The 23,669-nt window shown below is 34.9% G+C and overlaps 1 protein-coding gene across 1 annotated transcript in view; it reads right to left on the minus strand.

The window, feature by feature from the left end:
- XPR1 (xenotropic and polytropic retrovirus receptor 1) overlaps nucleotides 1–23,669 on the minus strand; it is a 203,463-nt gene that overhangs the window by 36,475 nt on the left and 143,319 nt on the right. Inside the window, exons 7-11 of the mRNA XM_044757779.2 lie at nucleotides 22,004–22,085; nucleotides 15,118–15,308; nucleotides 14,728–14,907; nucleotides 7,672–7,843; nucleotides 6,068–6,262 (exon numbers count right to left, since the gene is read on the minus strand). Of these exons, the coding sequence (XP_044613714.1) occupies nucleotides 6,068–6,262; nucleotides 7,672–7,843; nucleotides 14,728–14,907; nucleotides 15,118–15,308; nucleotides 22,004–22,085 (820 nt within the window). The remainder of the gene's footprint in view (nucleotides 1–6,067; nucleotides 6,263–7,671; nucleotides 7,844–14,727; nucleotides 14,908–15,117; nucleotides 15,309–22,003; nucleotides 22,086–23,669) is intronic.

Genomic DNA, 23,669 nt, shown 5'->3' on the forward strand with positions numbered 1-23,669 from the left:
TAAAAAAAGCCATCTGAAACAATTCTTAATTTCAGAGTGAAACAGTCCAAGACTGTGATGCCTTTTTATAGAAACCTTCATTTGATACTTTTTCTTTCAAATTGAATATTTTTAGAAGTAGAGTAAAATGTGTATTATCCCAAATTTTACCAAAAGGATCAAAGCCAGTACTTCTGAAACATCTATTCAAATACTTCATCTAGGAACCATCTCATCAGTTGCAGTATCAGTCTTCTTTGAGATTTCATTAAAAATAAAAAGTTTAAACAGTCTCTAATCACTTTAAGCAGGATAAAAGCTGATGGAAAAAATATAAATCTTTTTGTCAGTAAGGAACCCTTAGTTCCTTTCTTGATTTTTTTTGTGTGTGTTGAGAGACCCATTAGAGTAACACTTCTGGTCTATCTCTGCCCTGTTCTCTCATTTCTCCCTAAAGAATTCTGCACATATTTCCTTCTTATGGAGTGGGTACTACTGTAATCAGTTAACGTGTCCAAGGTGCATATGATTCAACACCATTTAAAATTAGCACAATGCAGAATAGATAAAAGCTACTCAGGAAATATTTGCTAAAGTCAAGTTAATAATCAGAAGCAAACAATATCTCAGACATTTGACTCTATAACATCAGCAGGATTTAAACCAATATTGATAAGTGATGAATTCTAAAATAATCTACTTTTTTGTCTGCATTAGTTAGGCTAGAGAAATTAAAGTAGAATATATGAAATTTCAAAAGAGTTAAAGATCTGAACTACTTTCAATAGTAAGCCATAAATGAAAGCATTTATCCAAATAAGTTGTTTTAAAAAATTGTGTGCATGTCTTAAAAAAAAGTTAACAAGCCAAAAATTTCCCTAGGGAATTAAAAAAAACAACAACTAAGTGTTTCTATTATACTATACAGTATAACAAGACTAAAATTTGGAAATTCTGGCATAGCAGCCTATTCTTCAGGGTAGAAACAGGGTAGCAAACTGGCCATAGCCCAGAGAGGAAGCACTTCGGAACCGTGTGTGCTCACTCAAAACAATGAAATGGCTCTTTGCACTAAAGGCGCTGAACTACTGCTGAGGAATCCTCACTAGGGGCACAGCAGCCCTTAGAGAACGTTCAACAAGAAGGGCTCTGGGCGCTGGAAAACAACCAAGCAAACACAAATGAACTCAGCTTTTAAGTGAGCAGAGAATCTCTCTTTTTTCCCAAGTATTTTTAAAAGCCTAGTAGCAAATGCTTGTTAGCAAATACTAACACAAAAGTCTAAAGTAAAATATAAAGTATTTTTAAAAGAAATCTTTTTCTCCTATATATTCAGAGAATAGCAAAGAGCTAAGTCCAAAAGAATTCATCAATATTTTAGGATGTTAGAAACCATAAATGAAAAACAGAAAATCTAATGAAGTGCTCTCTCCCCAACAAGGGGTTAGAAATACCACCACAATGGCTTTTTCTATTATTGTACCTCCCACAGGCTTTTCCTTGCCAAAGCCAAGAAACCTCAAGGACACACAAAAACCATTTAAAATACTCTTCTGTCTCCTCCAATACTAATTCCAACAAAAAACTTGTAGGAGTTGGCTTCAAGTTTAGCCTTGCAATGAAACGCGAATTCTTAAAATACAGAAATTGGCTGCTAACAAAATTCTTTTGTTTCTAAAACTTCAATGATGGAAAATGAAATACACTGAAATGTTTAAAATGTGTTTTCCTTTTTACTACAAGTGAGGGCTGGCTGCAATATTATCACAGAGCCTCCCTAAAATGAGCTGCCTAAACCCCCTCCCTCACCTTTAAAAAATGACTCTAGGTAGAGAATTGACTCTTGCACCTCCATTTTTACAAATCATGCAGTATAACATAAGACATAACCTTTGGAACAATCTTGAAAATGCCCCCAATAATGCTGTTACTATGGTAGCTCTTGTATGCTATGTCTCTGAAAAGATTCAGATCTCTTGAGTCTGAACAAGGCTACCTCACCCTCTTCTACACTGCTCCCCCCCAATTAAATTCATCTTTGCAATAGCACATAAGCATTCAATAGAAAAAGATCTACTCCATTAACCATATAGAATCTATTCTTTTGGCTCAATGATTACTTCTAAAGTCTATGTTTTCTGATGCTTTTTTCTCTTACATATTGTCCAAGAAAACAATAGGAATCAAATTCTACTTCTAATCATTGCTCAATGTGCAATTTTCTGTCAATGGCTCCTCTGAGTTTTCTTTCTAATTTTTTCCCTCTGTTTTAGGCTTTTTGGTAAAAAAATTTAGTGATATAAAAATTTAATACGTAGCAACTACAAAAAGTGGGTTTTTTAAAAAAAAAATTTAGGGATATGATTAAGATATATAACCAATGGTCCCTCTAAAAGTATGCTTATTTTTAAAAAAATTTGACTGTGGGCACGTGAATCAAGTTCAGTGAGTAAACAGCTGTTGTTACTTGAACAAAAAGCCAAACACATCCCTAAATGATACTAGTCCCTACAACCCACCCAGCCAAGGTAATCATAAGGGTTTCTCTTAAAAAGACTTTCCCATAAAGGAGTACACATACATACTAGCTCTAAACAGCAAAGAGAATTATATTTCATTTAATAATAAATTCCATTTGTGTAGCAAGTTAAGAGTTTATAAGGCGATTTCATGTGCACTACCTTATTTAATCCTTACAAGAAATCTATAAAGTAAACACAATAGATACTATTATCTCAGCTTCATAGGTGTGGCTTTGTCTGGGGGCGGGGGGTGGGGGGGAGCCCTAAGCTGAAGAGGACAGAATTGGGAAGAGTAACCCTTCCAACACTCACAAATTACATGGCCTTGAACAAAAGATATAATGGGATAACTGGAATCCTCCTAATTTAATACAGACAACAAGGTATGGTTTAACTATCACCTCTGGGAAGTCTTCTCCACACTTCCCATCATGAGGCCTAGAGGCTGAGTTAGTGACTTGTGGTGTAGGCTGTTCTGGTACCTGCTTCTCTCTTTACCCTCTGTTTTAATGTCTTTTTTGTGTGTGTGTGGTAAAAAACACATAGCATAAAATTTACCATATTAATTTCTAAGTGTACAGTTCAGAAGTTTTAAGTATATTCACATTGTTGTGTAAGCAACTAATGCCAATTTACTTGTCTTTGTCCTCTACTAGATTATAAATTCTTGAGGGCAAGAATTGTGTTTTGTTTGTTGCTCTATTTTTATTATCTAGTACAACCTGATACACAGAATAGTCTCAATAATACTTATTGAATGCATGCTTCCTCTGTCTGTCTATATACTCATCTATCCACCTAAGTCAGAATTAGAATTAAGAAGTGAGGTATTTACACAGGGGTATATATAAATATATTAATTTAAGCCAAATTTTTTTCTGATTTGGCTAACCAGTTATCCAATTAGGGTATGTAGCAAATATTCCCTATAAACTGGATGAGAGTAATCTGTGATTCCAAGAGATTTTTCAAAAATACACTTAAAGATAAGATAAAAGCATGTCATCAAAAAATACCGCACTGGCAAATGCCTATTTAAATCAACAATATTTTTACTTTCCTAATTGTTTTTTGAGAATGGTGGTCTAAATAAGGAGCCTCTAAAATTAAGTATCATATGATTGGTTCTACTCAAGCTTTTTGGTATACTGTCTAGAAACAGAGAAAGTGAATGACTCCAGTTTCTAGTTAACAAATCCTTTTTTCATTCAGTATATGTTCAATTCTTTATTCAGTTTATTTTCAACTCTTTGCTTTCAACAAAGAAAATTTTATAGATCACTAAAAGTTTTTTTTTTTTTAGGAAGATTAGCCCTGAGCCAACATATGCCGCCAATCCTCCTCTTTTTGCTGAGGGAGAGTGGCCCTGAGCTAACATCTGTGCCAATCTTCCTCTATTTTTTATATGTGGGATGCCTGCCACAGCATGGCTTGACAAGTGGCACATAGGTCCATACCTGGGATCCCAACCAGTGAACCCCGGGCTGCCGAAGCGGAATGTGTGAACTTAACCGCTGAGCCACTGGGCCGGCCCCTAAAAATAATTATTGATGCTAGACTACTATGCAATTTTTTGGGCATATAAACTCAGAATTTGTCCAAAAAATTGAGTGGCATTGCAACAAAAAAACTTTCTTTTCTCGTGTACTTAGCTATGTTACTAACTTATTAGTAATAAGTAATATAAATTTAACTCATTAAGAAACGTTTGTGTGTAAAAACTATTAAAATTTGTCATACATTTGTACTGTTACTTTGATCAACAATAGATAATAATCAGGGTAATGATCATTATAACACACAAAGAAAAAATCTCTTAGCACCTTCTAGTAGTAGGAAATTAATAATTTAATTTCAATTTACATATATGGTACCAAACAAAAGTCATTAAAACATAAAAATATATAACATTAAAAAAAAGTTCAGTAGGAAAGAGATGTAAAATTTTGGACTATTGTAGAATTGCTTCATTTAAAAAATATAAATCACGATGAGTATCATACTTTTATATTTAGATTACCTGGATACATTCAGTACAAACATTTAGCAGTTTTGTTCTTAAATGTGAATGTTTAAAATACACTGGAAGCTACACTTTTTGTAATTATTTAAACTTAAGATGAAAAATTTCAGATGTAAACTTAAAAATGTCTGAGAAAATAACAACATAGCTTACAAATTTTTTGAAGAGGTACATCAGCAAAAACCAAGTCTGATGACCGCAGTACTACTCAGACCGCTGCTTCTGGCTTTTGGTGTTTGGATGTGGAGTGCTTGCAGATTTGAGGAATTCAGATTTTCAGCTTCTTACTGAATGGTATCACTATAGTTAAGGACATGTTACAGCCTAAAATATTCAATCAAAAGACAGTATTTGTTTTTACCCAGAATGGGAGAAAAGTAAAGGGTTCTTGAGTCATGTATCAAATCAACTGCCTCATTTATAAATTCTCTAGTAACAACCTTCTGACTCACGATGCACGCCAGGATTGAATAACCACATTCCTCAGCAAGAGTTAAAATTATGGGAGTTTTGAGGATGTGTTTCCTTCACAGAGGTACTTAGTTAAATTATATCATTTAACAAAAGTGCCTACAAAGTGGTAAAATTATTGGCTGCATTATTAATATTACGGCAATCTCAGAATCTACTGCAAAAGTGGAAGTATGTTATAAAGTGTTCTGTTGGACCAAACGCAGGCCTCACAAAAAAACCACCATCCTAATCTTTCAAGACCATCAGAGACACTTTAGATAAGTCGTAGTTCTGGAACATTAGCTAACGCTCCTAAAATGCAACATCTCAATCAAAAAAAAAGAACCACTGAAAAAAATTTACCAAAGTATTTAAAAATAATTTCAATTAGTAACATTTCTTTACCACCACAGAAGAGAGAGCGCAGCCTGTAAGGTGTGGGCTGATATTGATGTAAACAAAGAAGGAATGCATTTTTTAGTAAAAGGAGGCGAAATCCTTGATTGACAGTTCTTGGGAAAAGGTTAAAAATTCAAAAGAAGTGACTGCATGTGGCTCAGAACCTAAAAGCTTTTTTCTCCTCTCAACAGAAGAGCAGTCTCAAGTAATAACTAGTTGCCATGGAGATAAGAAACTAGAGAGATCAGAGAACTCAATTTGCAGTTAAATGGGCTGGAAACAATCCTTACTACTTGGTGGAGGAAAGCGATTAAAAGCATACATGATTGCCAGAGGGAATCTTTTTCACCTAGCATTTCCCAACCTCATTAGTGAACAAGAAGTCTAAAAAAACCAAATGAAAACCCAAGGTGTCCACAGATTGAGCCCATTAAACATAATTCAGGATTTCAAACATTACTACAAATTCTTGCTATTCTGGACAACTTTGATTCTTTTTAATGGTACTTATTAGTAAATACTGGAACAAGACTAAAAGTGTGTTCAAGAACAAACTAGTATCACTGAGGGGACTGGAACTTCAGCGGGTAAAAAGAGCAGAAAAAATAGAAAAGCAACCAGAGTAAGAAACAGATTCAAGAAGTAAAAACCCAGGTTTTGAAAAGTCTCTTCACAGTCAATCACAGAATACCTTTATGAGTGCTGTAAAGGGCTGCAAACGTCACCGTGAAGAAAGTTGTGGAGTATTTGCCAGCATTAACTAAATGAGGAAAGGCCCTTTTTGTGTCTCGGTATCGGCGCAGGCACTGGATGAAGCGAAGCCAAGCAGGAATGCACTGAACAATGGCCCGCACACCATATGAATATTTGTGGCAAATTTCTGGTTCTGTGAAGATTTCAAAGAAGAAAAAGTTACAATTTAAAAAAATAATTTGTTCACATCATTTAGTCACATATGGTAACTACTAGCAAGTCCATAAAAGCAAGGAGCCTGGGTTTCAGAATCATGCTTCTTTGCAACTAATATATTCTCAAACATTTTAGGGGTAGGTAAGCCAAAGAGAGAAGGTAAAATACAGAGGGGGGACCTAGTAGGAAAATGTGCCCTCTCAGATTTCTGACTGTCCTAGAATCACTTTTCTTTGAAGTGTGGTGAAACTCTAAGAAAATTAGAACACCAGTATTCTAATCAAAGGGGAAAAAAACCCTGGTTAGCTCTGTCATTTGAAACATTTGGAAAACCTACAAATACAATGGTGACTCCAGTCAATTTCATTAACTCCAAACCACTATAATATATCACTATAGGTTGTTCATGCTCTTTTGCTCCTCTTTCTTTTTAAAAAGAGAGTGAAGGGGCTGGTCTGGTGGCGCAGTGGTTAAGTTTGTGTGCTCTGCTTTGACAGCCCACGGTTTGCAGGTTCAGATCTTGGGTGTGGACCTAGCACTGCTCGTCAAGCCATGCTGTGGCAGCATTCCACATAAAATAGAGGAAGATTGACATAGATGTTAGCTCAGTGACAATTTTCCTCAAGCAAAAAGAGAAAGACTGGCAACAGATGTTACTCAGGGCCAATCTTCCTTACAAAAAGAAAAAAGAAAAAAAAAGAGTGGAGCGTGTATTTTTAAATGAGAGAATGGAGTTGGTAAATCAATTTTTCTTCAAATTCTGGGACTGTATAATAGTGGATCAACCTACAACAGAGTTGTGATCTGCTGGCAATCAATGAAAATGTGTTGGCACTGACTTCATCAACTTCTGTTAATCAGATGTTACATAATTTGTCTAAATTTGGTCTTTGTCATTAAGGGAAAATTCCTTAATAACTTGAACTCCTGGCATAAACTAAGAGTGGGAAAAACAGCCAGAAGAAAAACAAGGTCCCTAATAAGAACTGAAAAACAATCTATAATGTCTTTCTCAAAGCACTTGACCTAACTGAATAATCAGTGTTTCTGATCACTGTAAAGCAGTCCTACGATGGCAGTTGTTGGCAATAAAGCATTTGTGATATAACTACCAATGCACTAGAACTTTTTTTTTAGTTTTAGAATTCTTTAAGTATAAAGTTGTAAATCTCTTGGCAAATGGATGGCTAAAATCCTAACACACAATTTAAGAGCCAAATTATACCAGATAAAGAGATTGCTAAAAAAGTGCCAAGTACATTTAATTAATTTTATAATATTATTGGATGAGTTTTCACCATGATCTTAAATTTTGCAGTTATCATTCCCAATATTTCTTGGTTTACATTGGCAGTTTAGTAGTGTGGATTCACATTCATACCCTACCTTCTGAATCATTTGGCAACAGGCCCTCACTTTCATCCCATTTGAGCTCAAAACTGTAGAAGCAGATCATATATTCCAGGTCCATCAGTATCACTGACAGGCTGTTCAGCTGATCGGCCAGCCAGAAATCAGCAAAGCCTACCTTATGGAAGGGGGCCGTAAATACTCGAAACTGGGAGAAAGAAAAAAATCAGAAAACATAGAAACAATTCATATTAAATTTCTCTATTTCATGTCCGACCATGCACCATGATTACTTTATCTGATAAAATGAAAATCAATGAACCAATCATACAGGAACCTGGCAACAGTGGCTAGGTTGAGAATTAGAAGTGAAGGGAATGAGTTGAATGGATAACTAAGAAAGAAACTAAAAGGAGGAAAAGGGCAGGAACAGCTACAGTTAGAAAGCGGAGAGGCGGGAAGAGTTGCAGTGGAAAAGCAGAAAGTGGCAGAAAGTAGAAGCACTGAGAGGACAGCTAGCGTTAGGCTCTAGGGTAAATTTTGCTAAAGACCAATTGCCATAACAATTTCTGAAATGTTCGCCCACCTTAGCTGGGATAGGAGCTTAGCTAATGAATACAAAGCTCTTCCTGTCTACAAAGGATAGAAAAGGAAGGATGGTACATCACCTGAAGCACGACTTATTCTCTAACCAAAGTCACTTTCATTTCACTAATGCCATGGTGATCATTGTATTTGTCTTAAAATTATGCCACAAAAATCAACCCACATCCCACTGTTATGAAAACAATGATAAATGAATTTAGGCTAAATGTATCGAGTACTAATGCATGATGTGTATTTTTCCCATAATGCCTTTCTCATAATCCATTAACTACAACAATTCTATAAGCTGGGTACTATTCATATCACCATTTTACAGAAGACCTACAACAAACTCATTCTGACCTATCTGTGGAGGTCTGTTTACCACTGCAAAAGGAAATCCTGGCATTGCAGAGAGAGGAAGGATTGGATACTAATGCAAATCACCAGAAATAGACTCAAATTGTACAGAATGCCTTGAGAGGCCTTGACTGAAGTAAAGACGGGATGAAGGCAGCTTTAGTCCTCATCCTGTCAGACCCTTTCTACCTTATACAGGCAAAAACAGACTCTTAAAACAAGGCATTCTGACAAAGCAGCAGTTCTGAGAAAATGAGTCTAAACCTGTAGCTCTCTTGCCGTCTAGCTATATTCACTTCATAGACACATTCAGCCTGGGAGTCTATAGCTATCTACTCTCAGGCTTGGCTGGTTCTTTCTACCCTTTCTCTAAATATTTCCTTTTATTATTTCAGGCAGCTAAACGGCTATATTACAAATCAATTCTGGGTGTCAACTATCTATGACAGATATTACTTTGGAGCTTTGGAAGTCAGACCAGGTTTGTATAGGACACAATGGAGGCTTTGAGACATTATTTTCTAGAGCTGATATATTTTGAGTCCATGGCTTGGTCTCTTGGTCACTCTCTTATTCTTCAATAAGTTGTGCAATAAGCCAGAGACACAAGCTATACCGTTCGCAACCATAAGCTCCAGATATGGCTTTTGCGGGTAGAGGGTTAGGGGTTGAGATGTTAGTCATCTATGCACAAAGAGGTTTTGGTGCCAGTTTATATTGTATTTTAAGATACTCTAGGGTGCAGAATGGACTTAAAGGATTCAAACAGACACAAACAAAAGGATAGTTTAGGATAAAACACCAAAGGATCAGGAAGTCTAACTCAATTTCTAGTCATGGACTTCTGTGAAACTGGTAGCCTAGGGCAAATTTCTTCTTTCTAACTGATGTGAGACAGACTGCTATTAGCCTCACAATCTGCCACAACCAGCCTCAAAACCTAGCTAATACAGAATATTTCCATAAGAGCAGAAGAAGAGGAGAATGCATTAAATAAGAAACAAAGAATTGGAGGGATGGGACTGGAAAAGGACGGGAATGGCATAAAAATAAAAACTGGAGGGAAGGGAAAATTTACAGAAGAGAGAAGATGAACAAAGGAAGAAAAGAGGGAGTAGTAAATGTTGGTATAATACAACTAATGAAGGAAAGAAGATAATTATAGTTATTCATGCATTTAACAAAGACATTAAGTATTTACTATATGTCAAGCATTGTGGAGGTACAAAGATTAATAAAACAATCTCTACTCTCAAAACCCTCAAAGACCCACAGTTTGGTTGGGCAAATAAATATCTAAAGAAATAACGATAGTACTACGTAGTAAGTTCTATTACAACTATACATACAAAATGCCCGGGAAATACAAAGAAGGGAGCTAGTAGCTTGGTCAGAGGTAGGGTGAGGGGAGAGGAAATAAACAGATTATACCTAACTCCCTGGCATTTACACATAGTCAACTTCATCTCAGATTTATCTGAACTTTCTTGTTCGTGTGGGAATTCTCCTTCTCCCTTTCTTATTCTGGCTGAGGCCTTTCACTTTTTACCTTTTTTGATTTTGACTAAAATGGTAATAATTCATCGAGTAACAGTATTAAGAAAGCTAGAGACATTATGGCTATCGGATGTTTTACCTACATACACAAAAAAGTCACCAATAAGTTATTACAAAGAATATACACTAACATCATCTTCTAAGTTAATGCAGATATAAACAGTTAAGGAGACCAAGTTTTAATTTCTACTTTTGAGAAGCTTGTAAATAATTACATTCTTTCCAAATGTGATTTTTTATATTCCATTAGTTGGATCCACTAGATAAAAGTTAAATATCTTAGATAAAGTGACTGACAGGTCTAACTGTTAAATGTTAGTGTTTAAGGGCGCAAACTATGGTGCCAGACTGCCTGGGCTAATATCGCATCTCCATTACATACTGGCTGTATAACCTTATTTAACTTCTAACCCAGGTTTCTTCATTTATAAAATGTAGATTAATAGCCAACCTCATGGGTTATTAAAAGGATTAAAAAAATTAATACATATAAAATGTCCAGAACAGTGCATTATTAAATGAAAACATCTCTCTAATCTATTCTTATAGTAGAGATGTGTGTAAAAATGCTACTATACAATAAAGAAAATATTGGAAAAACCGATTTCCAAATTATATAGCAAAGAATTCTAATTTAAAAACTTTAAGTAGTCTTCTATAAGAATAAATTGATATTTTTGTTTAGAAAATCTGAGGCACTGTTTACACTTCCTAACTGGATTTCTGACTAGGGCAGATACAGATCCAGGGAGAGGATATATAACCTAATGAACATAAATAAACTGTACTAATTTGACATACAATATGCATATCAAAATAAACTAATCTCTTATAAAAATTTTTTTAGTTTTTTTTGGGAGGAAGGGAATAGTGCGTATCACTTCCACAGATTCAAATTAAATATGGATATAAATGGCACCCAGTGCCTACCACTACAGCCAAGTGCCATATGTTCTTTTCCCACTAAAAAGCAAAATAAAAAAAGAAAGAAGTAGGGGCCAGCCTGGTAGTGTAGTGGTTAAGTTCGTGTGCTCTGCTTTGGCAGCCTAGGGTTTGCAGGTTTGGATCCCGGGAGAGGACCTACACACTACTCATCAAGCCACGCTGTGGCAGCGTCCCATATACAAAAAAATAGAGGAGGATTGGCATAGATGTTAGCTCAGGGACAATCTTCCTCAAGCAAAAAGAGAAAGATTGGTGACAGATCTTAGCTCCGGGACAATCCTCCTCACCAAAAAAAAGAAAGAAAGAAGGAAACGTAGTTTCACTTTAGGATGAGGTTTTAAAAAAAGCTCTATCAGACTAAAGAGCTTCTGCAAGGCAAAAGAAACTAGGATCAAAACAAAGAGACAACCCACCAACTGGGAGAAAATATTTGCAAATCATATATCTGACAAGGAGTTAATCTCCATAATATATAAGGAACTCATACAACTGAACAATAAAAAAACAAACAGCCCAATCAAAAAATGGGCAGAGGATATGAACTGACATTTTTCCAAAAAAGATATACAGATGGCCCATAAACACATGAAAAGATGTTCAACATCACTAATCAGTAGGGAAATGCAAATCAAAACTACACTAAGATACCACCTTATACCTGTTAAAGTGGCTATCATCACTAAGACTAAAAATAACAAATGTTGGAGAGGGTGTGGAGAGAAGGGAACCCTCACACGCTGCTGGTGGGAATTCAAACTGGTGCAGCCACTATGGAAAACAGTATGGAGATTCCTCAGAAAACTAAAAATAGAACTACTGTATGACCCAGCTATCCCACTACTGGGTATCTACCCAAACAACTTGAAATCAACCATCCAAAGTAACATATGCACCCCTATGTTCACTGCAGCACTATTCACCACAGCCAAGACATGGAAACAATCCAAGTGCCCAGCAACTGATGATTGGATAAAGAAGATGTGGTATATATCTACAATGGAATACTACTCAGTCATAAAAAAGGACAAATTTATCCCATTTGCAACAACATGGAAGGACCTGGAGGGAATTATGCTAAGCAAAATAAGCCAGACTGAGAAAGACAAACACCAGATGATTTTACTCATATGTGGAATATGAACAAAGAAAACAATTCAGTGGTTACCAGGGGAAGGGGGGTCGGGGGTGGGCACAGTGGGTGAAGGGGAGCACTTACGTGGTGACAGTCAAGAAATAATGTACACCTGGAATCTCACATTGATGTAAATTATTATGAACTCAATAAACAAAAAAAAGCTCTATCAGAGAAACACAAACAGGGTGAAACATTCTTCTTAGCTCACTAAAAATAAGTCTAAGGGTAAGTTTTTTCAGTGAGTTTTGAATTAAAATAAGACAAATCAATTAATATTAAAATGATCTATATATAACATTTTTCCTGTTTACAATTACTAGGAAAATTTAACAAACCACAGTGCTTCTCTCTGTATTTCACTGCTTCTGATAGTACATTTTATTATTCTAGTATTCCTTATTCTATCATCATTGCCTACCTATTCCATTAACAAGTCCTCACTTATTAACACACGGCAGATGCATAGATAAACATCTACTCAATAGGGAAACGTTTTGCTAATAAGAGTAACTGGTCATGCATGAATCATAGTTTACTATTTACATAAAGAAGGATGCACAGGGGAAATGCTCACTTAGCACACAATGAACACAACTGTATTATCCTGTTTTTGCAATAATGCAATCATATTAACACCTGAGTTTTCTGAGACTTTCAAACCTCATTTCAAAAGAACTTTATAGAGATTTCACAATAATTGAGTCAGGAAACAATAGATCTTTATAACCTTAAAGGTACTTCTTTGTAACCAGAGGAATACTACAATTTTAATGCAAATAACTGTTTAAAAGCTCCACAAAATCTAGTGACAAAATGACAATCTCAAAATAAGAAAGGTAATCCAATATCGTCATACTAAATGGAAATGATTTATTTTTAGTATAAATCTCAAGAGAGAAAAAAAGGCTCAAACTTTTCTTCTGTCTTGAAAAAGCTCCTGTAAAAGCATGTTTTCTAGAAGATGACGGAACATATTAAAGATGATGGTATGCTTATAACTTATCAAAATATTCTTGTACATCTAAATTCCACACTCAGAAAATTCAAACCCAAAGTCAGGCCCAGAGGAGCTGCACTTAAAGGAAATGATTTGCTTATTTATTTATTTATATTTAATTAAATTGGAGGAAAAGAGGAAGATTCTCAATTTGTGACAAAAATCCTACGGGGAGAAATAAGAAATAGAAACGAATAACAATCAACTTTGGAAAAAAAGTCAATCAAGGAGATTTGGCCATTTTCTTTTCCTGATTGCTATAAATACTTATCTATATGGGAACATAGGTTGCTTTTTACTTGTTGAGTGCTTATTACACAGTTTTTAATAGGAAAGCCATATTTTATGTTTTCAGATTTAAAAAATTTAGTTAATGCTATATATAGGGAGTGTATTGTTAAGAACAAAAAAAAAAATCTGCTAACCCTAAGGGGCATACAAAAGGAAAAAAAATAAAAACTACAGTTTTCAAAGTGGTATACTCTATATGAGATGATAAACAAGTGAAGCAAATATAGGAATTTTGAAAGTTTGTGTAGAGATTGGTCAATTTAATTACTAATTTTCACTGTATTGTTATTCATAATTTAGGAAACAATTATATGAAACATTCACAATTGATTTTCAAAATAGAGCTGGTTTTATATAGGAGTAAGCAGAAGTCCCTTCTCAGAGCTATCTTTACAATATCACAAAAAATACAGCTACCGTTCTCGAAAGAAATTCTCTATCATAATGCTGAGACTGCATGACTTTGAGAGCATTAGGAAATAGGTAAAATGGGGGCCAGCCCAGGGTTGCCTAGTGGTTAAGTTCAGCATGCTCCACTTTGGCAGCCCAGGTTTGGTTCCAGGGTGCGGACCTATACAGCTCTTTTAGTGGCCATGGTGTGCTGACGGCCCACATACTAAAAAATAGAGGAAGACTGGCATGGATGTTAGCTCAGGGCCAATCTTCCTCAACAACAGCACAAAGAAATATGTCAAGTGGAAGAAGACACAGAATTTATTATAAACAAGAATCAAAGTCGGTTTCTCAAACTAAACTTGGTGATCTGGCAAGATATTCCTACCGCTTTTAGAGAACCAATCTTTCGTTACATAAAAATGTTTGGTTGACTACTTACACTAATATAACAGGAAAATAATAGTTTTACCACTTTTAAAAAAAGGAAACAAATTATATGTTATCACAGCTGATTAAATAATGAAGCAATTAAATTAATCATGAACTAATTATTATTAACTTGCAAAATCATTTCAACACCTGGACACTTTATACTCCATTTTAGGAGGAAAAAATGCATGAGTGCTCTTCCCAGGACCATTGCATTGTGCATTGTCAGGGGTACAGTCACGCTATGTTCTTTGCCCCTGGAACTGGGACATCACATCGACTACAATGTGAACCATGCCTTCTGAAGCTGTATAATATAGCAGTGTTGATTTCATCCTAGAGGAAGCCAATGATCAATATACCACTCTAAAAACGGTACACAAGTTTCTGGACTTACCAGCAGTTTAAGCAGCCAAAACCGGGATTTATAATAGAAAGTTTTGGTGGGATTGATAAGAAAGAAAACCATAAATCCATAAAGGACAAGTGGATACACATATGTGGGTATGACACTAACTGGAGCAAAGAAGCATGCCAGAAGGCTCAGGCACCACAATATCCCAAGGAATCCAGCGATCTGATAAAGGACGGGAAAGACAGAGAAAATTGTTATTTTTATCTTTACCATTACTCAGAAATATCTTCAATTTATTAAACAAAGCTAAGAAAAATGTTTACTTATTGACTCAATGCTCTTCAAGTAGAAGATGGATTTTAATACTTACTAAACCAGCTATACAGGTAATGCAAACTATACTTGTGGGACTTTATGTCTTGCTTTGATTACCTCAAAGAGATGTTGATGAGACAAATTGCTTCTTGGATTAAGTTCAAAGATGAGCACATGATTTACTCCAGCCTGTCTCCAACCATATGTGTTGATGCCCAGTAGAAAAAGGAATTCAATCAGAAGAAAGCCACCCCGATAGATTCTTATCAAGGGCCATATACTTCTATCTGTTTCAAGTTTAAATATAGCTGAAAGAATATTAATTGATTGGTTAGTCAGAAAATTCATAATGTCTCCTTTAACTGTCTTTTCTCTTTATTCTCAATAATAGAGCCCTGGCATAGGAATTTTTCATAAATAAAATCTAAACCTAGATTATCTCAAGAGCCTGATAAAATTGCCTGCAGTTTCTTTCCCCATTCATTTCACTCTGCAGATTTCCACCAGAACAAATTTCCTAAAATTTTACTTTTAGCATGTTAGTCCATTATTCCATTAGTTTTGCATAAATGTATAAAGCCAATGAAAGTTTTCGTACTTAAGTGAAATTACCAGATTAATAACTTTAAAGGGCTACTCTAGCTGTTATGTGAAGAATAGACTACAAGGTAACAAGTAAAGTAGCAAGAAGATTAATTAGGAGGTTATAAACAAAAAACTATATATAGTTTTACATCCTGATTCCTAAGGAAAGACCACTGATACATTACAATAGTCAGGAAACAAAAATCATAAATAGAAATCCCAAAGAATGCTCAAAAAACTCGTAGAGCTAATAAAGTCAGCAAAGTTGCAGAGTATACAAGATCAACATACAAAATTCAGTTGTCTTTGTATATACTAGCAATGAACAACCTGAAATGAAATTAAGAAAAAAATTCTAATTACAACAGCACTCAAAAGAATACTACATCTAGGAATAAATTTAACCAAGGAGGTGATGGACGTGTACATTGAAAACTACAAAACATTGCTGAAAGAAATCCTGTGTTTATGGATTAGAAGACTTGATATCGTTAAGATGGCAATACTTCTCAAAGTGTTCTTCAGATTTAATACAACCCACAGAAAAATTCCAACGGTCTTTTTTAATAGAAATAGAAAGCTGATCCTCAAATTCATGTGGATTACAAGAGGCCTCAGATAGACAAAACATTTTGAAAAAGAAGATACAAAGTTAGAGGACTCACATTTCACGGTTTCAAAATTTACAACAAAACAGTGTGGTGCTGGCATAAAAATAGACACGTAGACAAAATGGAACAGAATTGAGAGTTCAGAAATAACTGTATACATCTATGGCTCGTCGATTTTCAACAAGAGGGCCAAGACTATTCAATGGAAAAGAATATTCTCTTCAACAAATGGTTCTGGGACAACTGGATAGCCAAATGCAAAAGGATGAAATTGAACCCCCTACCTCATACCATACAAAAAAATTAGTTCAAAACGCATCAATGACCTAAATATAAGAGCTAAAATTATAAAACTCTTTTTTCATGATCTTGGATTTGGCAATGGATTCTTAGACATGACACCAAAACATGAGTAACAAAAGAAAAAAATAGATTCAGTGGACTTCGTCAAAATTAAAAACTTTAGTGCGTCAAAGGACATTATCAAGAAACGAAAAGACAATCTATAGAATGGGAGAAAATATTTGCAAATCCTATATCTTATAAGGGTCTCCTATCTAGACTATATAAAGAACTCTTGTAACTTAACAATAAAACAGCTCAATTAAAAACTGTGCAAAGGGGGCTGGCCCAGTGGTGCAGTGGTTAAGTGCGCATGTTCCACTTCAGCAGCCCAGGGTTAGCCAGTTCAGATCCTGGGTGTGGACATGGCACCATAAGCTGTGGCAGGTGTCCCACATATAAAGTAGAGGAAGATGGGCATGGATGTTAGTTCAGGGCCAGTCTTCAAGAACAAAAAAAAAGAGGAGTGGCAGCAGATGTTAGCTCAGGGCTAATCTTCCTCAAAAAAAAGAAAAAACTGGGCAAAGGACTTGGATAGACATTTTTCCAAAGAAAACACAGAAACAGCCAACAAGCACATGAAAAGATGTTCAATATCATTAGTCATTAGGGAAATGCAAATCAAAACCATAACAAGATACCACTTCATACCCACTAAGAAGGCTATAATTAGAACAAAAAGGAAAATCACAAGTGTTGGTGAGGATGTGGAGAAAATGGAACCCGTAGAAATTGCTCACAGGAAGAGAAAATGGTGCAGCCTCTGTAGAAAACAATTGGTGGTACCTCAGAAAGTTAAACATAGAATTATAACTGAGCAATTCCACTCCTAGGTATATATCCAGAAGAACTGAAAAGAGGTACAAAGCCATGCACACACATGTTCATAGCAGCAAAATTCACATTAGCCAAAGAGCAGAAACAACCCAGCACAGTATATGTTCAGTTTTGGTAGATATTACCAAACGGTTCTCCAGTGTTGTACCCATTTTCACTCATTCATTTTAAAATCTTCATGGTATTCCATTGTATAAAAGTAATATTTATTTACTTAGTTCCCAACTGATGGACATTTGAATGGTTTCTAGGATTTTGCTATCATAAACAACGTGGCAATGAATACCCTCCTCCTTTCATATGTGTCTTTGCACCCACATACAACTGTTTGTGGGATAAATTTCTAGAAATAAAATTGCTTGATCAAAGTGACTGTATTAAAAAATTTTTCATATATTGCCCAATTTTTCTCTAAAGAGACTGCAATAACCAACTCTTACTACTAGTGTATGAGTACCTGCTATTTCACACCCCTATATTTACTTTAAATGGTCACACTCTTATCTTTGTCAAACCAAAAAGTGAAATGTGGTATACTGTTACTGTATCAAATTAAGTAAAAGTTACTAGGACTCTATAAGAGAACAAATTTAAAAAAATCTAAACAGGCAACTTTTCACCTTCATGAAACTAAATGTCTGGAATATGTGATTTTCAGACAAATTATTAAACACCAGGTCACGTCCCCTTGAGAAACTACAGCAATTATGCACATTATTTTTTTTTTATGTGAATGTTTGTAAAAAAGAATCATGCTTGTACATGCATTACTACTGCTGTGTTTCTCTCTCAACTCTCCACACCGTTATCTTTTAAGCACCCTCTGGGAGATAAATAAGGATAGACAGCTGGCTTTAACTATATTTACCTTTTCTCCCCTGTACACACACAAAGATCAAACAAAGAAGGGTGCTGAGATGAAAGAACATAATGCACAACACTAAATGCATAAACCACACACATTAAATAAATCAGACTGTTTCAAAAAAAACATAGTCTATATTCACAAAAGAAAAAAACCTCAACTTGTCCTTGAATTTTAAAAAACTTTTCAATTCATTCACATAAAAAGAATGAAGTTTTCTTTTCCTTATTTTAATGATGATGATGATGCTATTACCACGCTCATCTTGGAAATAAAAGAAAAAATTCCACACACAAACAACTAGTTTTTCCCACAGAAAGAAACAACTCCCATCACATAGACCGTATACTCGACATTGGTGCAGTGCTTCAGGACTATAAGCATGTTTTACTGAGAGTTCTTAGATGATCTCTATGAACTGATCTCAAGCTATCTTTTCACTCTTATCATCTAAGACTCTCCTTCACCCTAGGTGCATTTATCACTTCTCTCCTTCATAATCCACTCCCTCCTCCTATGCCCCATCCTCTACCTATTCAACTAAATCTCTGCTCAACTGTTTCCTTCTCTTGGAATGCTTTCATTCCATCAACGTCCAGCATAAACGCCATTTCTTCCATAAAGTCTTCCCTAATGCTCTCATTTAAAAGTAATCATTTGTTCCTTTGCTTAGAACATCTAACACTTTCCATCTTATGTTATTATTGTCTTAATCTCCCTGACATAACACTAGGCTTCCTAAGGAAAGGGATTCTCTTTTCTATCTTAAGACTCATGGGTATCAAGCATAATTGTGAGACACATAAAATTTAGTTGTTTAATGAAGGAATTCTAAAACAACATTGTAAATTTAAGGTATTAAGCTCATTTAACAAATGAGAAAATTGTTTCAGAAAAGTTAAGTGATGTCCTTAAAACCAAAACAATTGACAAACTGTGGAGCTGGGACTGAAACCAAGGCAAGGCCTTTTGAATCCAAGTCAGTGCTGCTTCCACAACAGCTAGCTTGATAATCTTGGGCTAGGTTTTTTATGGTCGTATCTTCATGTATTCTATCTAAATAGACTGCATTCACCTAAACAAACAGAACTAGATTAAAATACGTCCATAAATTATACCAATATGAGATCATGAGCTTACAGTAGACCATGATTATTAGAGTTAATTTTTAGTATTTGGTGGGAAGGAGAACTGTAAAAATACAAATGAAAACACATTGTAATAGGTAAAGTTCATATGCTCTCGAAAAGCCATTACAACTTAGGTTATAATTTCATAATGTACAATTGACAATCTTAATTAAGAAGAATGTTTATGAGAAATAATGAGTTCAGTACCGTATTTCCTAAACATCTGCTATATGCCTGGCACTCTGCTAGGAACTTGAAATACAAAAATGAAAAATATACAGTTCTTGCAGTCAGGAATAAGGATAACAGTAATATAGACCTTCCTTGTTCAGGCAGTATTATGATTACTCAAAGTCCAAAACAGAATATAATGGATATTTATTCACTAACATCTAAGTCATGTATTCTTTGCAGACTTCACTAAGCATAATTTATTAATGATTAATGATAATAAGGTTTTTTCTTTTGTAAATATAGATTGTGTTTTTTTGAAACAGTCTGATTTATTTAATGTGTGTGGTTTATGCATTTCGCGTTGTGCATTATGTTCTTTCACCTCAGAACCCTTCTGTTTGATCTTTGTGTGTGTATAAGGGAGAAAGGGTAAATATAGTTAAAGCTAGCTGTCTATCCTTATTTATCTCCCAGAGGGTACTTAATGATAGCTATCATTATAAGCATAAGTACACAGGCTCTTGAGGTATACCAGGATTTTTTACCTTAATTAAAAGCCCTCTACTGCAAGAACCTTTGAGTCTGTCTTCTTGCTGTTTGTGTGTGTGTTTTCTGTATATCATTTGATTTCATCTCTGTCCTTCTCTTCCATCCATTCAAATTTTCACCAATATTTTTTGAACCCACACTATGTCCTAGGCAGTGATCTATGTGCTGGAAATATAATGGTGAACAAGAGAGACAAGAACCTTACATTCCAGTGGGAAAACAGATAAGAAACATAAATATGTAATATTATGTCATATAATTACAAGTACTCTGATGAAAACTAATGTAGGCTAAAGGGATAGAACACGGTATGTTAGTGTAGGGTGATCAGGTGAGGCCTTACTGAGGAGGTGGCATTTGAATAGAGACTATAAGAAGTGAGAGAGTAAGCCTGGTAGACATCTTGGGGAAGAGCCTTTTAGGCAAATGCAAGGGCTCACAGCTGGGAGTGAAGGAAGAGTAACAACACAAGAGTGGATGGAAACAGTAAAACTAAGAGAAACTGAATGTGAGAGGACGCTAGGATACAAGGTCAGAAAGACCCCTAAGAGTGAGATCCTGTAGGGTCTCATAGGCCATAGTAAGAAGTTTCAATTTTATTGTGAGAGAAGCCTTTTTTTTCAAATTTTGATTTTGATTTTGAAGAGGAGAGTGACATGATCTACCTTATATTAAAAAAAAGACATTAGTGGCTATAAGGAGGCAAGAGTGGCTGCAGGGAGACAAGTTCAGAAACTGTTGCAGTATACTAAGTAAGAAACGGTTGCTTAGACAAGGGTAACACTGGTGGAGGTGGTCAGATTCAGGATATATTTTGAAGACAGAGCAGTAGGATTTGCTGATGGATTGAAGATGGGGTATCAGGGAAGACAGATGCTAAAGGTTTTTGGCTTGAGAAATTCACAAACGGTGAGGCCATATGGAAGGCAAAGCATATGTGGAGGTAAAAAAAAAAAATACATCCATATGAGTTTGAGATGCCTATTGGACACCCAAGTAGCCAATTAGATATCCTTCAGAGGAAAAAGTATATATACTTGGGGGTCATTAGCATATAGATGCTATCTATCTAGGCTTGAATAAGACGGCGTGGGTAGGAAATGAATGTAGACATTCTCTACAGAGATTTGAGGATTGAGCCCAGTGGTACTCCCCAACATTTAGACGTCACAAAAAAAGAAGAGCTGGCAAAGGAGACTGGGAAAGAACTGCCAGGGAAGTTTAATAGGAAAACTAGCAGAGTGCAATTTCCTAGCAAAACCAATTGAAGGAAGAATTTCAAGAAGAGATCAACAACATCAAATGCTGCTCAGGGGTATGTCAAATTCTGTTGGGAGGTTTAGTAAGATTATGCCTCCCTTGCTGTTAGATTATTTCTTGATGTTAGGAGTGTACTTGCTTCTAGCAATTCCTCCTACCTCTTTCTAACTTACAACTGCTACTGACTAGGAAATTATATAACCAACATTCTTAAAATTATATGCAAAGTAATTATAAATAGGTTCTGGAAAGAATGTGAGTCTCCAAAAAGCAAAGTGAATGAGCTTCAGTATACGAATTTTGTAATATCTTATTTACTCTCATCCATAATCAAAGGAGCTGAGGTTCTTGATAACCAAACTCTGAAAAAGTCTGAAGAAGTTGTACATAAAAACCGGAAAATGATGGAGAGTAAGAAGTCATAAACTAGCAATATTTTAAAGGATAACTATACCCAAAGGGAAAACCAAACCAAAACAAATGACCAAATCCCTCTTCCCGAACACATCATTTCTAAGAACAAAATACTTAGCCCTGACAGATCTATTTCAGTAGCTTTAGTAGTTGCAAGCTTGATTTCTTACAGAGGGACAGAATACGACAAAGGCATATTAGTAAGAATAATTTAATTCAAAACTTAAACTACTTACCGGCAAGCACAAGGGTAATATTCAGTACAATGAATATTCCACAAAATAGGCCAACTCTAAAAGTAGTCCATGCTGGTGCAGGCTGTGGACAGAAAAACAGCACTTTGGGTATAGGGCAAAATACTGAATACATTCAGTATAAGCTGTAATAAATCAGTAGTATGAGCCTGAAAATTCTACCACAAAAACAAAAATATTTTATGATCTGAATTTTTATAAATCTGAACAGATAACATCCTTCATCATTCTATAATACTAGAAGAGAGTTGTCAGTTATTCGAATTCTTTTTCAGAAATCTGAGTCACTAAATGAAAAAGATTATAATCTTAGGCATCAAATTATATATATATATATATATATATATACACACTGGGTTTTTCTTACAGGAGAGATTTAAGATGAAATTTCATTTTTACAATGTATATCTCTTTAAACTTTCTAACTCAGTATTACTCAATTAGAGTTCACATAGTTGGTACTATGAATAATAATTAGAGAAAATGGTAAAAATAAGAACACTTATTTTGATAGTACTTACACTATTATACTGAGGTAATTTAAAGTGAATTTTTAAGTATACACTAGAGATTCTCAAGAGACTGGCGTTTCAGAATCTCAAGCTACAGTAGGTTAAGTAGCTTAAGAATCTTAAGCTACAGGGTCTGTAGCTTAAAAAATATTTTTCTCTACTATAACGTAATTTTATATTTAGAAAATGATTTTTAAAATCTATTTTCTAAAATAAATAAAGGAAAGTGCCTGATATTTTAAACGTAAAGGGATGAAAAACATGGAGAGAGAGAATCTTATGGATTTAAATATTTGCTATAAATGTTACTAAAAACTTTTGTCATTGTTAGAGATGATATTATACTTAAGATACTTTAAATGTTTTCTAAAAACCTTCAAATGAAAAAACGCACTGAGACTACCTCTGAATTATTTATCAGTAGTAGATATCTGTATTGTTAGCTTAGGACTAGCATCCTAAGCATCCAGAAGGAAGATGGTCATTTGTATTTTTCAAAAAGAATTTTCCTTAGTTTTAAAAATTATGCAATTTATCATATATACAAAAGAACAGAAATAACGATTTGGACTGTTAGGAATTAAGTAATAAAGTATACTAACCTATCGCCCATCTTCAGAAACAGAACACTTCCATTACCTTTAAAGTCCCTATCCCTACCAGATCCCAAAACCTTCCTCCTCACGAGAGAGAACCACCTCCATGTTTTCCTTTGCTTTACCACTTCTATATGCATTCCAAAATATCTTGATCTTTTAAAATTAATTTTCTTATTTTTAACTGCTTTATTGAAATATAAGTAACAGACAATAAACTGCACATATTTGAAGTATACAATTTGTGCTTTTCCTCTCTGGATGCTTTAAAAATTTCTCTCTTACCTTTTATTTTCAAGCAGTTTGACTATGATATGCCTGTTTTTTTTAAACTGTTTTATTGACTAAATTGACATACAATAAACTACACATATTTGAAGTGTTAAATTTGATAAGTTTTCATACATGTAAACACCTATGAAACTATCACCATAATCAAGACAATGAACATATCTATCACCCCAAGAATTTTTTCATGCCCTTCTGTAATCTTTTTCCTCTTAACATACCTACCTCATCCTCAGGCAATCACTGATCTGC

Source organism: Equus asinus, chromosome 25 (genome assembly GCF_041296235.1).
Source record: "Equus asinus isolate D_3611 breed Donkey chromosome 25, EquAss-T2T_v2, whole genome shotgun sequence".
In the NCBI taxonomy this organism is placed as follows: domain Eukaryota; kingdom Metazoa; phylum Chordata; class Mammalia; order Perissodactyla; family Equidae; genus Equus; species Equus asinus.